The 16,477-nt window shown below is 41.6% G+C and overlaps 2 protein-coding genes across 9 annotated transcripts; both read right to left on the reverse strand.

Annotated features, from left to right (window-relative positions):
* Positions 1-6,495: 6,495 nt before the first annotated feature.
* LOC124647517 lies at positions 6,496-7,542 on the reverse strand. Its single transcript, XM_047187447.1, has one exon. It carries the CDS (start codon positions 7,540-7,542, stop codon positions 6,496-6,498), a length of 1,047 nt encoding a protein of 348 aa, XP_047043403.1.
* Positions 7,543-9,551: 2,009 nt separating this feature from the next.
* On the reverse strand, positions 9,552-14,084 carry LOC124705668. 8 transcript variants are annotated; one of them, XR_007004134.1, is made up of 9 exons: positions 13,784-14,084; positions 13,466-13,616; positions 12,858-12,916; positions 12,518-12,636; positions 12,327-12,434; positions 12,172-12,223; positions 10,358-10,425; positions 10,175-10,276; positions 9,552-9,749 (listed from the first exon to the last, which is right to left on the reverse strand). XR_007004134.1 is itself a non-coding variant. In XM_047237371.1 (5 exons), exons 1-5 carry the CDS (start codon positions 13,889-13,891, stop codon positions 12,425-12,427), a joined length of 447 nt encoding a protein of 148 aa, XP_047093327.1. In that variant the 5' UTR covers positions 13,892-14,083; the 3' UTR covers positions 12,309-12,424. The 8 variants fall into 8 exon arrangements, 2 of the variants coding, with proteins under 2 accessions (XP_047093327.1, XP_047093326.1); XR_007004132.1 differs by having other exon boundaries at positions 10,814-12,223; positions 13,784-14,072; XR_007004133.1 differs by having other exon boundaries at positions 10,358-12,223; positions 12,583-12,636; positions 13,784-14,071.
* Between the last annotated feature and the right edge of the window lie 2,393 nt (positions 14,085-16,477).

Genomic DNA, 16,477 nt, shown 5'->3' on the forward strand with positions numbered 1-16,477 from the left:
CAGTCATAATCACCATTGATTCATTAAGACAACCGCTGTAAATTCTGTCATGGAGATAAATTGGCATTTTCTCATCTAAAAGAAAAAGGAAAGGGAGTTCTTCTCTCTAGCCTAACACACCGCATGAACAACTGAATCAGCAGAAACTAGAAAAAAATCACCACAGGATGAAACATAGTGGAAGTTCAGAACAGTTGAACCCCCAATTTATTTTTTCTGAAAAGAGACTGCTATTACTTATTAGTGGTTCTAATTCATAGTAATAGTGGATCAGCAGGATGTGGGGTAAAATGACAAGGATCACGGAGAGGGGAGATCTGTTCTGATTCGAGCATTCACGATACGCAAAATAAAACGAGAGCGAAAGGAACATCAACCAAGCGAGCTAGGGGCTAGGGCGCCCTCACCGACGAAAGGAACCGCGTCGTGATGGATCTCCACTTCCATCCACGGCAGTCCAGCAGAGGAAGGGTGAGGAGTTCGGCGCCCTACGAGGTAGAGCTCCTTGGCTTCGCGGGTGGGAGGGGACTAGGGGCAGCTCGGGCGAAGCGCTCATGGCGGCGCGAGACTTGGGGGGCGGACGAGCAGGGTCCGCCACGCGTGAGGTCAGAGACCTCGCCCTGCCGCGCCCGCGTCCCCCGCTCTCCGAGTGCCTTCCCCGCCGCGGAATCCATCGCGCGCGGCGCTGGGCTGGGAGGTCGAAGGAGCTCTTGCGCGAGGAACCCGGCTCCCCGCAAGCTTCAGTTTGCAATTAGCGCATCGCATCGGAATGGGAGGTGTGCCGAGCAAATTTTCAGCGGGAATAACTCAAGTTCGAGTTTTGATCTAAGTCAAACTAGTTTAAGTTTGATCAAATTTATAGAAACAATTCCAACATTTTGCTGTAACAAACAAGGATCTGTTGCATATGTTTTTCATTTTGCTAGATAAACACATTTGAAATGTTTGCAAGCTTTCTTTCACGAATTCTGTTGTATTGCAAATAGATTTTTTTTTTTGAGAACTCGCAGGAGATCTATTGCATATGTTTCTTCGAGATGTACGAATCTTTAATTAAGTGAGAAAAGAGAGTTGTTACAAGGGTACAAAGGTATCAGAAGCCTAGAACCCAAACACCACCACCACTCGCGTAGCTATGAAGTATTAGGGGGGCCACCGCCCCCCTCCCCCTAATTTTTTGCGAATTACTGAAGTCTTTTTTTTCTAGGACATGAAAATTTGAGCAATTTGCCCCCCAGACAATAAATTCTTGTGTTTTGCCCCCCCCCCCCCTCCCGAACGTCTCAGCAAGGTTCGCCACTGACCACCACACACACACACACACCTCGAAGATCAATCTCTTTGGATTCTACCTCTATGTTGCACCCACTCCTATTATTCTCCCGTAACACGCGCGCTCAGGGCCGAAGCAAGGCATGACGTGCTCTCGAAGATGCGAGCATTATGCTCCAACCAAACTGCTCGCAAATAGATATTGGATGCACCGAGAAAAAATTCTACATGTGAAACCTTTTTGCAATGATCTGATCAGAAACTCAATTCGGCTCCCAGGTGCGTATGATCCCTCTACCATAAAAACATATTTTCAAGTGTTAAAAATTTTGACAAAAAAATTTACATGTACATCGCCATAATATATGTGTATTCGTCAAGTTTCACGAAAAAATGATATTTTTTGTAGTCTAAGCGAAAAAGAGAAAATTTATCTTGTGACAAGTCTTTGTTTCAGCACCGAATTTTGTCTTTTTTACACACGTCACATGATATCAATTTTTCATGAAACAACTTTGTGAGCGCGTAGCACATGAAGATGTACGTGTGAAATTTTTATTTCAATTTTTTTGACATTTTAAAATGTGTCTAACATGTATTTCAAAATAAAGGGAGCACACGCTCCCATGTGCCAAAACATCACTCCCTGATCTGATGCACAAAATTCGCTCACTCAAAAAGAAAATAACTTTAAGCAAACCAGGGTACGAGACATAGTGGGCCGCACAACCCTGCTGATCTCCCCACTTGCCTACTGTACTACCCAGCTTTGGGCTTGGCCCGTCTCTGAGGCCCCCTTGGCCTTGCGCATTGCTGTCTTCACCTCAATTTCCTTTTTGTTTTTCTGGCCTAAAACAGAGAGAGGCGCGAGTACCCGAGCAAGCGCTAGGCCACCCGAGGACTCCCAACTCCTGTACGGCGCCCGCCGCCGGCTCCCATCCGCAGCTCCCGACGGCGGAATCGCGGCCCGGCAGCCAGCGGGCAGCATTGCGGTTGCGGCCACCGGTCCCCACTCGTCAAATCCCCAATCCCGCCTCGGCAGTGCCGTGAGTTTTCTAATCTAGTCTGGTCATTTCCAGTTGCTAATTAGAGTATAATAAGGGTCAGTTTGATTCAAAGGTTTTCAAAAGCACAGGAATAGGAAACGCAGGAATAGTATGTCATGACATGTGAAATCCTACAGAAATCAAAAACCAACGAATTAGTTGTAGAAACAATTGTTCTAGCTGGGGGCGCTGTAGCAAAGCTGAAACTTAATTGCAAACCACTGAGACTCCTGGACAAGCGAGCCCACAGGGAGAAACCACCCAGATGAACAAGAATCACAGGCAAACAACCTGAAATTACAGCCAAAACTTTCAGTACAGCTTCTACAACTGACAGACTACACTTCCCACCACCACCACCACTACCATCTTGCGTGGCCGGTTCTTTCTGCAAAATCTCCCGAGAATTCAACCAATACCCAACCATTTTAACAAGGCAAAAAGGATCTTGCACTTTTTTGTTCTAAATCAAAACATTAATCATTTCTAAATATCCATATGGTCCAGATGACAGCAGCACCTACCTACAATCATCAGCTTTTTATCTTTTGAATGAATGGTCAAATGATCAGTGGTGAATAATTGTTTGTGTTTGCCACTTTGTGTAGCGACAGATTTAGAGGCTCGGAGCGGCAGCCGTGAAAAATGAAGAAGACCATGGACTTGAATTCGTTGTGGGACAGAGCTTCGAAGAAACAGAAGATGGCTTCCACCTCAACGCCAAAACCCTTACCGACTGAAGCTGGAAGCCAGCCTCGGAATCAAGCCAATCCTTCTCCTTCCAGTATGCTGCAGGTGGTACCTGCACAGGCACAAAGACGCTCCCCTGTGGCAGGGGCTGATGGATCCGGCGGTGACAAAGACGACGAGTCCATTGCTTCAAACAGTAACCAGCTGCGGGCTGAGGCTGCTCTAGATATGTCCCGTTTGACCCGTTCGCTCCGGTGCTTGAGGTTCGTTCTGCGACGGGGGCTGCCGGTCCACGGACATGACGAAAGCGAAGGCTCGCTTAACGCGGGAAATTTTATCGAGATGTTGAATTGGCTGGCAGAAGGCATTGAAGAGGTTAAAAACCTGGGTCTAAAGGACGCTCCGATCAACCGCAAAATGGTAGACAAGAAGACGCAGGATCAGCTCATCAACTCTTGCGCCAAAGAAACTACTAGGCTTATCATGGAAGATCTCGGCGACGATTATTTCGCGGTGCTTGTCTACGAATCTCGTGATGTGGAACAGCAGGAGCAGCTGGCTGTTTGCCTGCGGTATGTTGGTTTAAAAGGAATGGTGGTTGAAAGGCTCCTTGGTATCGTTGGAGTTGAAGACACCACCTCTTTGACGGTTAAAACAACGATTGAGAACCTGCTCGTGGCGCACTCTTTGAAATTTTGTATGGTCCGTGGGCTGGGATACGATGGCGCTAGTTGCATGAAGAGTTATGCTAATGGTCTGAAGAAGCTGATCGTGGATGAGTCTCCTTCTGTCTATTACATCCATTCCTTTGGCCATCAACTTGAGTCAAATATTGTTGCTCTTGCTAAGCAGAATGTTCACTGTGGTTGGGTCTTTCAAGAGCTTGATAATTTGTTGGATGTTTTTGTGATGTGCTATGGAAAGATACGAATGCTTGGAGTAGCTGAAGCTAATGATATCATTGAAGCCTTTGAATTGGATGAGTCATTTGTATCTGAATATGGTTTTGATCATGAGAGCTTGGGAACGCCTTGTGATACCCGCCGTCAATCTCGCTATGAAACTGTGATGCATGTTATCTCTTTGTATCCTTCAATTTGGCGAACTCTCATTACGATTGGAGAGGAGCATAGCGGCATAGAATCAGTACGAGCTCAGATCATCTTCACATCATTCGAATCATTTGAGTTCGTTTTTATAGCACATTTGTTGCTAACCATATTTGAGTATACAGAGGACTTAGGCAGTGCTTTGCAAGAGAGGGAACACAATATCGTTACTGCTATCGATCTTGTTTCTGTGACGAAGAAACGGTTGCAGTCGTTACGAGAAGATGTTGGATGGGACAGTTTTCTTCAAAAGGTCACTTATTTCTGTCTGGAACACGATGTCAGAGTTGTGGACATGGATGGTTTGTATGAGCCGGTTGGAAGATCTCCAGGGTTTTACGAAGAAGCCACGAATCTCCATTACTACCATGTTGGTATGTTTTTGGATGTCATTGATAGTCAAATTCGAGAACTGAATGACATGTTTGATGAGGTAAACACGGAGTTACTTATTTGCATGGCATCATTCAACCCTGCTGACTCGTATGCTGCTCGTGATGTGGACAAGTTGGTTAAGCTTGCACACTTTTATCCGGAGGATTTCTCAACATTTGAACTGGGGTGTCTTCCCTTCCAACTTGAAACATTTTTTGATGCTATGCGTAAAGATGAAAGGTTTAGAGAAGTGAAAACACTTGCCGAACTTACTATCAAGCTTGTTGAAACAAGGATGGACCGTGTTTTTTATATTGTGTACAGGCTCCTCAAACTGGTGCTAATCCTTCCTGTAGCAACTGCAAGTGTTGAGAGGAACCTTTCTTCAGTGAATTATGTGAACAACAAGGCAACAAATAAGTTGTCGGATCAGTGCGCGAATGATTGCATGGTTACATGTCTTGAGCGAGAAATCTTTGCGCAAGTGAAGGATGAGGCCATCATATCTTGTTTCCAAGCTATGAATACTACCTTGTAATTTTATCTACTACTTTGTAAGTTCTCTGTATTAGTTGAACGCATAAGCCGTGAATCTTCATGTTAACTGTCGACTGGTCTGTGAACCTTTATATTATCCCGAGCCTTGCCGTCTAAATTAATTATCATCGAGCCAGTTTGTGAATCTTTTACTGTGAATAAGCTGTCAGCTTTCATGTATATATACCAATTTGATGAAGACCACGTTAAGAAATGTAAAGAACGGAGTATGTTATAACCTATATGCTCTGTTCTTGACAGCGCCTCAACTAATCATTTTAGCAGCAACATAGTGTAAGGCGGGTGATCTCCCGAGCTATTTCCCTCATCAATTTCTTCCATATATTTTTAAACATGGTTATAGGGGAATTTGTTTTTACATCCACAACTTGGTTGTACCCATATAGGCGGCTAGGTGCATACACGAGTACAATTACTTCTTAAATCACATGACAACTCCAGGAAGTACCAGGAAAAGAACGAGATGGTGCAAACAAAACCAACCATCCATATGTAAAAATGCAACAACCTCAGGATTGATGCTCATACATCAGCGTCATCGTGCAAAGTCATAAAGTACAAGTTGTGCAGCTAAGCTGCATGTTCGATACTACTGACTTTCAAAATCACTGGATGGAGTATGGCAACAGGGATTGAGCCAACATCCGTTACAGTCGTTCATTCTACTCAAAAAATCTCCGTTGCAAAACCGTACATGAGGTTTTCATCTCATACGGCTCCTCCCTTCTGTACATAGTACTAAGCGAAATAATCTATAGAATAAAAATAGAATTAGTCCCGTCTCATTATGAATTGAAAGGGGCTGGTATTTTTCCAAGAAATCTCTAGCCAACCTTCCCGCAAGAAGTTTTTTTTAGCACCAATGAATTCTATTAATGCTACAAGAAAACGATAGCTCCAAGAATTTCTTTGTTCTCAACGCCCCCTACTTAGAAGAATTAGCTACTTCAACGATCTTTGATCGTTATAGGGGTATCCAAAGTACAAACCTGACGGTTGTTGTTATCCCAACCATTCTTCCCAGCCTCGATACCGATCTTCTCTTGTTGATTCCTTTCCTATTTCTAGGTGTAGTGCTTTTATACCCTATGCTGCCTACTGGTACTAATAGAGTAGAATGGGCCTGGCCTCTAATCCATAAGACTACTCACAATGGGTAGTATCATAAGTTAGTATCATGCATATGATACTAGTCTATGTTACTAGCTCCACAATGGGTGGTATCATAAGTGTGGTAACAAAGAGAGTTTCATTTATTATTTTGTGGATCTATCCTAGTACTTCAACTTTGTGATCTCTTTGTGGCATGTACCAATATAAAATTTTGTTTATTGCTACACATAGACACGATATAAAAGTTGAATAGATCCATGCAAATAATATAGCGCCAATATATCATTATTAAAATATATGTTGCATTACATGGATCAAGACTCGAAAATAATCTAATGAGGCCCGAACTTTTTCCAAATGTTCTCAATCAAATCATCTTTTAGGGCTCTATGCCTTGGACGATTGCGGATTCTAGCATCTCTTTCAAGTACCTCGGCAAAAACTGGTATATCACCATGAGTAAATACCGATGGAAGGACAATTGATGTTCCTGCTTCCTCATTCAAATCAAGAATATTGCCCGCCTCTTCTTTTTCATCATCGACGATCATATTGTGTAGAATGATGCAAGCTACCATAATGTGGTGGAGATCGCCCCGGTCATATAAGCGCGCCGGACACCGTAAAATGGACCATCGGGCCTGGAGCACGCCAAAAGCACGTTCCACGTCCTTCCTTGCTCCTTCTTGATATTGAGCAAACAACTTGTGCTTTTCCGTTTGAGCCATCGGTATTGACTTCACAAATGCTGCCCACTCGGGGTATATTCCATCTACAAGGTAATAACCAAGTTGGTATTCCTTCTCATTGACACTATAATTTACCCGTGGAGCTTTCCCTTTCAGTTGCTCAATGAACAACGTGGATCGATTAAGCACGTTGATGTCGTTGTTCGATCCAGCAAGACCAAAAAAGGCATGCCATATCCAAAGATCTTGAGAAGCAACCACCTCTAGAATAAGAGTAGGAGCGCCTTTATACCCATTGGTAAATTGTCCCTTCCATGACATAGGACATTTCTCCCATCGCCAGTGCATACAGTCAAGACTTCCTAACATGCTAGGAAACCCACGACTCTCGCCAATATGAAGTAAGCGTTGCACATCATCAACATTGGGTCTTCGCAAATACTTATCGCCGAATGTATCAATCACGCCTTCGACAACCATTTTTAAGCACTTAACTGAAGTGCTCTCACCAATCTTGAGGTACTCGTCCAGAGCATCCGCTGGGGTACCATAAGACAATTGCCGAATAGCCGACGTGCATTTTTGCAATGGAGAGAGTCCATCACGGTCAAGAGCATCTCTCCTTTGTGTGAATTCCGGAGACCATTCTCCTAATGCATGAACAATACGCTCGAAGAGAGGTCTCCTCATACGGAATCTTCTACGAAACACTTTGCTGGGATAGATAGGATTATCACAGAAATAATCCCGTACTAACTGCTCAGCGGCTGCTTCACGTGGTCTGTCCACATAGTTCCGTGGACCTCTTCCAACCGACAGTGCTTGAGATTCAAGGCTTCCCTTCACTTCCACTGCAATCTCCTTGGCAATTGAGTCCAACATGTCCTGCTGGACAAGGTAGTCATCTAGCTTGTACAAGGTTGAAGGATCAATGATGCTTGCCTCAGCTTCACGTTCCTCTGCTTCACCATCAGAAGCATCAGCTTGATGGCTGTTGGACATCTTGTGGAAGAGAAAAGAAAAAGTGGAGCACTGTGAAGGAGTGAGAGAATAAGATGGCGTATGCCTGTATATGTAGCACAGTATAGTGAAACGATTCATGTGAAACCCACAAGATGAAACGATTGAGCTTGCCACATTTAACAATTCAAAAAGGTAACTGACCCACTCACCAAACCACTACGTTCACATAGCTGACAATAATTTTGTGCCTGAACTATTCAGTGCCTTGACAATAATTTAGTGTCTGAACTATTCAGTGCCTGGACCGATTCACATCTAAAAGGAAGTTAACTGAAGCATTATTTAGTGCCTGGACCGATTGAGTGCCTGGACAATTCTGCAGTGCCTGGACCGATTCAACCGATTCACAGTCACACAATTCTGTAGTGCCTAGACAGACTCAAGTTACAGCTGAAATGTCCATCCCTTGACAGGCTTCCTTGCTACTCTCTCTGATCACCTTGTCAAACAGCCAGACGGAAAAAGTCAGACAACTACACATACTTTGGTCACCTTGTAGCAAAAAGAAGTAAAGTTCATATTTATTCTGAAAATAAGCATAGCCAGATGAAAGAAGTATTACGTGAATCTCCTTCTGGAAATAGCATGGACTCCATACTCTTCATAGCTCTAGCCCGCCCAGCTTTTGCAGCAACTGATGTATAGTAAGATTTATACATCAGTTAGGCATATGACTGGGAAAAGATCACAGAACCTCTGAAACCAACTTACTGTAACTAAAACATCAGTGCTCTAAGTTCTAGTTCTTTGTTCAGCTAACACTCTTAGGAACCTTGCTGTAATTTACAAGTTCAGTTCTCGCATGAAATTAAGTTCATAGGAATTTGCATGTTCATATCAAAAGCTGCACTGAAAGTTTACTAACACAGATCTGATGTAGTAGTTGTATTAGTTTACTGACAGAACTTGCATCTATCAAGATGATTCTCAAAATTGATGCAAAACATGTTTACTGACCATACTTTACCATTGATTCAGAGAAGGGTTGGCGGAGGAGCTCATCGAGGCGCTCGGGTAGAAGTGCGGCGGTGTCCATGGGTTGGCGGAGGAGCTCGCCGGGGCGCCAGGGAACTGTTGTGGTTGTGGAGAGGGATTGACGCATGAACTCGTTGGGGCACCGGGGAGCTGCTGCGGTGGCGAGCTGGTCGACGGCCGGACTTGTGCAGTCTGGTTGCGGGCTCCAGATCTTGCCATGATTCGAGCGGCTCCGTCGGCCGGTGCCGCTACCTGTAGATTGGACGGAGATCTGAAGCGGGAGGTGGAGGGGCTGGGCAAGAGAAGAAGGTGGAGGCGGGAGGTGGAGGTGCTGGGCGGGAGGTGGAGGCGCTGGGCGGGAGCTGGGGGGGAGCGCTCGGAGGTGGTGCGAGCGAGAGAAAGGTTGAGGAAGAAGAGATGCACACGGGATCGTTTTGGAATAAAATAATCTTGTAATTTGGGCTATGATACAGTATCCAGATATGATACTCAACCCTTCTCTCTTCCTTAATTCTGTGCGCATTTGTGGTGCATGATACTACCTCCGTTTCAAGGAACTAGTGGTTGGGGCGCCCCATGGGGCGCCTCCTCACCGTTCAGGGGCAACCCAATCTGAATACTGTGATGGTCAACTAATACAAACTTATAGTAAAATATAGTACTATCGTGTTGGTCACTTGGATAAATGAAACATGGGGACATAAAAATACTTGTAATTGCATTTATATAGATCCAAGATTACATCAGAGCAGGGATACATGCATCTCGCATACTTGTAAGAAGGTAGTCCCACCGATGTGGAATATAATACATTACAAATGGTAGATCCACACAATCATACAATCTGAACAAATATTAGGGAATTTGACCAATGCATGGTTCGATCCTTAGCTCAATATCTGTAAACCAAAAAAACAGTGTGCAAACTAACCTCAGTGAGAACTTCGACAATACATACCTAACTTGTTTTTACATGCCCTAGAAAAATAATAGATTTTGTAGCAAAAAGGAATATACAGTATGTTGTCCATAAAGGAAATCCAATTGACTTACAGTCTAAGCAGGAAAGGTTATCTTCTTGTTATATACAATATTCTGATTAGCAAGAGTTACATATATCTTCACAGATCCTTGATACATACATTAACCTGATTTGCAGGAGCTACATATATATTCTGAGAATGATGGCAGTGAGAGAATATATATCACATCACATATTTGAATTAGTTAATTGTAAGGGACACTGTCAAGTTAATCTCCTTTATATCAAAACTTTCTGCCAACTATAAGAGAATATGTATATCACCTAAAGTAGGATGTTTACCTTGACTTTATCTGATGGGAGTCATCAAGTGACCTTCGTGCTTTGCTTCGAATATGATATTTGAATTGATTGAAGATCTCTGGAAGCAAGTACAGCTTAATCCTACACAGCAAAAGAAGTAAATTTTAAAAGGGATATCAAAAGAAGTGGCATGCTTCAAATTATTCAGGCACTGTTCCTTACATGGACTTTGAGTTCCTACAGAGTTCTTATAGAGCTCATGTCTCCAAATCTCATCAACTTGGCAAAACCTGTAAAACGACCAACATGAAAGATGTGAAGCTTATAAATTAGTCAACATAAGCAACAATTTTCTCTCTCCAAAGAAGTGCATTAACAATCTACAGTTCAGAGATCAGATGAAAATAATACACCCATTCAAGACTATAATAAGCGGAAATATCACCGAGCACTCAAGCAGGACAAGATGGGGAAGATATCTAGAGTCAACAATATAGGCAAACAGAGATTAAATTCAGAGAAAGATATACATAAATTTGATGGAGACAGGAAATACAAAGTATGGAACCAGTGTGCATTGTGAGGAACTCACCCTGCTTGTGAGAAACTCATATTCATGAACAATATGAAAAAATGCTACACAAAATGCTAATTTATGTAGAACATGAATCATTGTACCTATAATCCTACACAAAATGCTACGACACCAGTAGTTAATTCACACTGCTTGTGAGAAACTCATATTCATGAAGAACCACTATATTGCTGATCTGCAAAATAACCACTTCTATATTCAACTATATATGTAACTTGAGAAGAGAAAACGCTAGCAATATTTAGTACGTAATCTTAGCACTCAAAAAACTAATAATCCAAAATAAATTAGAACACATGTACAACTTCTAGGACCCAGACTATAGCGACTGGTAAGATCTCAGCTTGCACTGTCAAGTGCATATATCTGCCGGGTATAAGTTTGTCAGTCATTCAAGATACAAGAAAACCAAAATGGAGCTACAATTTGGTGCAGAAACAAAATGGTAACCAGGCTAAGCGTCCAACTTGAGCCATACAACACGATGGAGCAAAATTGTAGCTACAAATAAGCCATGAGAAACCCCGCAGCCTGGAACAACTCAAGCTGCCAAAAAAGATATTTGCCCAAGAAGTCTACTGGATTTTTTTGAAAGACATCTTTAGATAATAAGACCCTTCAGCTATTGTAGCCATGGTCAACACTATTGCAGACTGGCTGAACCACAGGGAACCGAAGAAACTACCCCAATCAAAGGATCAACATAATTTCGTAAGAAGGATCACCATATAAGATAAAATGAGTATCATTTCCGAAACAACAATTTTGATTCATATGCCCATGATTCTAACCAACAACACGATATTTACCTAACCATCCGAACCATTCTGTATGTACAGATCACTTCTAACCATCAGTAGCACTCAAGAGTAGGAGTTCCAAACAAGCCAATTATCTCAAACAGAGGAAAAGATGGTGCTTAACTGACACGGAATGCATCAACTTTGAATTTCTTTCTATGAGATATGACAAGTGGTAATAGAGGAAAATCCCGCACGAAGGAAACTATGGGTTATCACGAACATACCAGTACCACACCAGAACATGATGGTTCAAAAAATCAAGAGCAATTATAGGAACAATGATAACTACATGAAGCATATTTCAATAAGCCAGAAACATGATGGTGATGCATAATGCCATCGACTGATTGTTACAACCAATTAAAACCAAATAAATGATGAGCACCTCACCCATCAAGCATAACCATGGCCAGAAGTAATAGCATACTAATGGTAATCATAGCAAGTGCTTATTTTGAGGGGAAGAAACTCATTTTGGAATCACGGGATAGTTTTGGTTTTAGCTTCTGTGAACAATGCCAACACCTTCATGGACAATCAATACACTAATATCTAAACAGAGTGCGCTATGGATATAATATCGTAAGTTGGTGACATATACATACGAAATTTAACATCATCTGGAAATGAGACCTAACCTGTCAAAGTTTTGTTGTATACTTGTGAAGCCATTCTTTCTCTAGCACATACCTATAAAGTGGGAGTTTAAGTTACCACATTATTCATTATTCAACTAACAAAGGGAATAGTTGTATAAGTATTAGTGAATACATGCCTGATGGAAGTTGCTTACAGGTCATGACCAAGCATTTCAAAATACACAAATGATCTTGCCGTGAAAAAACCTCTATACAATGGGGTGTTCTTGAGCAGGATCCGATTTGTCATCATCTAGTTGCAACTGCAAATACATGAAGCCAGTTTTGGGTACCAATTTTCAAATGCATCAACCCAGATAACTAAATGCGAAATAGGCTACTGTACCATGCCCAATAAGAGCTCCATGATAGCATGTTGAATGAAGGCACACTGTTTATTATAACAATAACCTGTAGCTTGAGCAAAATAAATGCTAGATCTGTTGATTGTCCTCCTTGCTCCACCTGCAGTAACTAAAGATCAGTGACAGAAGGAAAAGGAGAAAGATAAAACATACATCTGTTTATCAATGTAGTAGCTTTATTATTATATACGATGTTATGCGCATGCAAACACCATACCACATGTTAAAAATTCAGATAGTATTATGTAATTTCACCTTGCTTAGTATTATGTGAAAAAATATCTCTGAAAAGAAGAAAATAAACACATGACATAATTTTACCTGCAATGATGCCTCCTTCTCTGATTTTTCTTTCTCCTTATTCTTTGACTTCGCCGTAACTGCATCATAGTTCATTGTAATTGTTAGAAATTATGCCTTGTGTTCCAAATATTGTCTAATAAGTTATTGAACTCTAAATTATGTGCATATTGAATAGATTAATGCGGGCATTAAGATCTGACGTTGGTGAGCAAGGGTGAATTTGTATTGCTTATAATGTCAAAAACATTTTTCTTCGCTAGTAACTTCGATGAACCGCGGTACGTTTAAAATTTGATGCACCTTCAAATGCGAACCAGCGCCAAGTTCATGGGCACTGAAGAAGCTTTATTCCCTTCAGCGAAAAGTACTTTTTTGAAGCAAGAAATAATACCTTTAATCTATATATGTAGAAGAGTCACTATTACTTTGGTCTGAACCAAATTGAACTGGCACTAAAACAGCGAGAGAAGACAAAAAAAAAAGTGCATAACAAAATAAGTTGAACTGGCAGGCCTGATTGTCCTGTAGATCCTCTCAACTTTTTCTAGAAATTAACTTCAGTTAGCTGCATCCCATACCTAATGAGGAAAAAATAGAAAAGAACGGAAAGGAGGGCAGAGATCTACCTGTTTTCATGGGTTGGAACTGCAGCGGCCCGGTCAAGTAGATGGACCAGCAGCTGCTGCCGAAGCAGTGGTTGGAGCAGCGGCGCGGGTCATGGGATGGAGCATGTTCTCTCCGCCGGTCGTTCTCTAGGTTCGGTCGCGTCCTTCTTCCCTGTTCAAGAAAAAGCTATGAGGGGAGAAGGAGCAGGGAGAGGTCACCAGTGGGAGGAGACGGACGGCGTTGGCCGATTCCCGGTCACCGGCGCCGGAGGAGACGACCAAGAGAGGGCGACGCTAGGGTTTGAGTAGCTGGAGAGAGGGAGAGGACAGAGTACCTACCTGTCCGGCCGCCGTCGCCGTCGATGTCGAGCTACCGCTGCCTCTAGAGCTCCGTCCGCCAATGGCCATGGCGGGCGTAGCACCTCCCGCATCAGACCGCCGCCACATCTAGGGTTTCTTCGCGGGGAGAGACGCCACGTATTGGAGAGACTCTGATCCGCCGGTGGCCTGGCGAGACTTGGTGAGAACGCGGGGAAGAGGAGCGCGTGGGGAGCCGCCGCCGCCAAAAAAGGTGACGCGAGAGGGTAGGGTTTCGGAGGATGCGTGGGCTGTGTGAGAGAAACAAGAGCGACGCGTTTTCCGCCAGACGGGGCCCACCTTTCGCTAGACGATGGAGACCAAGCGAGACCCTAGCCATCACACAGTCGACGCGCGCCAGGTGACTATCGTGGAGCGCCCAGGCATAGGGCAAACACCCACGCACTTGCTTGTTCTCAATAAGGCGCACACGTATTCCAAGATAAATTTTGATCAAAAAAATTAAGCAATAAAATCTTGATTATATTATATGTAATTAGTATCGTTGGATTCGTATTGAAAAGAACTTTTTAATGATACTAATTTCATAGAAACAATCTTTATCTATTTAAAGTAATTCTTGGTCAAACAAAAAGCTCGTAAAACGAGGGCGCCTTATTCCTTCAAACGGAGGTAGTACAGCTCTAGATACCAGCGTTGGGGCTAGTCTAACCTATCCTGTAGGTGTAACCTTTGGCTCAATACTAAAATCCATAATTGAAACATCTGAGACCGCATCAATCGAAGATACACGACAGAAGGAATTGTTAGTTCACCTCACCTTCCCGAAGCGTGAGTTTGCTTTACTAATACTGTTCTCTCTATGCGAACCCCCTCTCTTTCTCGGAAGACTGAGGTATAGGTAGGGATAAAAAACAAAACAAAAAAAAGAGAGTCAAATCGCACCATCTCTATAATAAGTAAATGCCTTTTTTCTCATGAGGTTGTCGGAATTATTCGCAATAAAATATTGGCTACAATTGAGGAGGTCTTATCAATGAAATTTTAATTTGCGCGGGATCTAGGCATAATTCCCAACCCATTCCATATAGAATTGTTTTTATTCCTTCACAAAATAACATAAAACAAACAAACACATTTGATTCTTAGAAATAGATCGATCTATATGCTCTAAATCCATATATTTTAAATGGATAAAAGAGATACGAATCTTCTCAAATTGTAATTGTATCCTTTTCCTTCTGCTTGGACAAGAAGAGATATGAAATATTTGATGGTGAGCAAGCGGATTCAGGCCCTAAATAAACGGATGTTTCAGGCCCTAAATAAAAAGATGTTTCAGGCCCTAAATAAACGTGTACACTTAAAAAATCCGTCGGACAAGCGGATTCACATCTCTTACAACCCACACAATCTTCAGTTCTCGGGGCAGAAGCTATTTGCTTGGCTTTACATCCATTCCAGGGTATCATTTCTAATACATCTGTTGGACAAGCTCGTACACATTGAGTGCATCCTATACATGTATCGTAAATTTTTACGGAATGTGACATTGGATCTATAAATTTTTCTTTTCAACATAAAAATTTTCGATCTGGTAAAAATAAAATTAGTATTATATGAGTAATATGTATTGTAGACACCAGACGAAGCAATGGTTTATCCAAACTTCAAAAATAGATTACTATTTTTGAATCCGTTTGTGAGAAAGCGTGAAAAGAGCCAAGAGACTTGAATTTTTGACTTCAACAATCAGAATTATACTAATTGTACATATGAATTCGAATTAGCCAATAAATTGGCTATCCTCTTTTCAATATAAATTATTGCAATATTGAAATTGCAATATCAATGAATTACAAAAATTCCTTTAAGTTAAAAAAGAATACTATGCAATAACCTACTTAAAGAGAATTTATATTCTCAAATAATACTAAGAAAAAACTATAGTATAGTATAGTATTGATTTCTATTCATCTTAATATTCCATATTGTTATATGTGCGCCTTTGTTTAGAGGATTGTATGTCTACTTAATTAAAAAGTCCAATTATTCCATAGTCTAATTATTCAATAAATTAGATTGATTGATACGAGTCGATTTCCTATTACGATGGATAGAAGAAAGAATGGATAGTCCAATAGCGGCCTCAGCAGCCGCAAGGGCTATCACAAAAATTGCGAAAATGTCTCCTTTTAATTGGCGACTATCAAATAGATCAGAAAATGTTACGAGATTTAGATTAATTGAATTAAGTATAAGTTCAAGACATATTAGAGCTCTAACCATGTTTCGGCTTGTGATCAATCCATAGATACCAATCGAAAATAAATAGACACTCAAAAAAAGTACAAGCTCAAACATCATTAATTAACTCCTTATCAATCCCGATTCATTTCAATATGAGGACAAGAATTGAACCGATTTAATTAATTACAATAGAACAATTACACAACAAAAGAGAAAAGAAAGAAGTTATTTGTTGGCGGTAGATGGTTTTTACTAAATCAAAATTGTGATTCTTTAGTTATTTATTTTAGATTTGCAATTCTTATAATTTTTACTCTTTCTAAGTTTTCTTATTGCCGAGCCATAGTAATTGCACCTATTAAAGAAACTAGAAGAATTATGGAAATGAGTTCAAACGGAAGATAAAAACCATCTCATAGAACCTCACACACACAACCAAAACAGCTAAACCTTGTTCTATGTGTC

This window comes from Lolium rigidum, chromosome 4 (genome assembly GCF_022539505.1).
Source record: "Lolium rigidum isolate FL_2022 chromosome 4, APGP_CSIRO_Lrig_0.1, whole genome shotgun sequence".
Taxonomy (NCBI): domain Eukaryota; kingdom Viridiplantae; phylum Streptophyta; class Magnoliopsida; order Poales; family Poaceae; genus Lolium; species Lolium rigidum.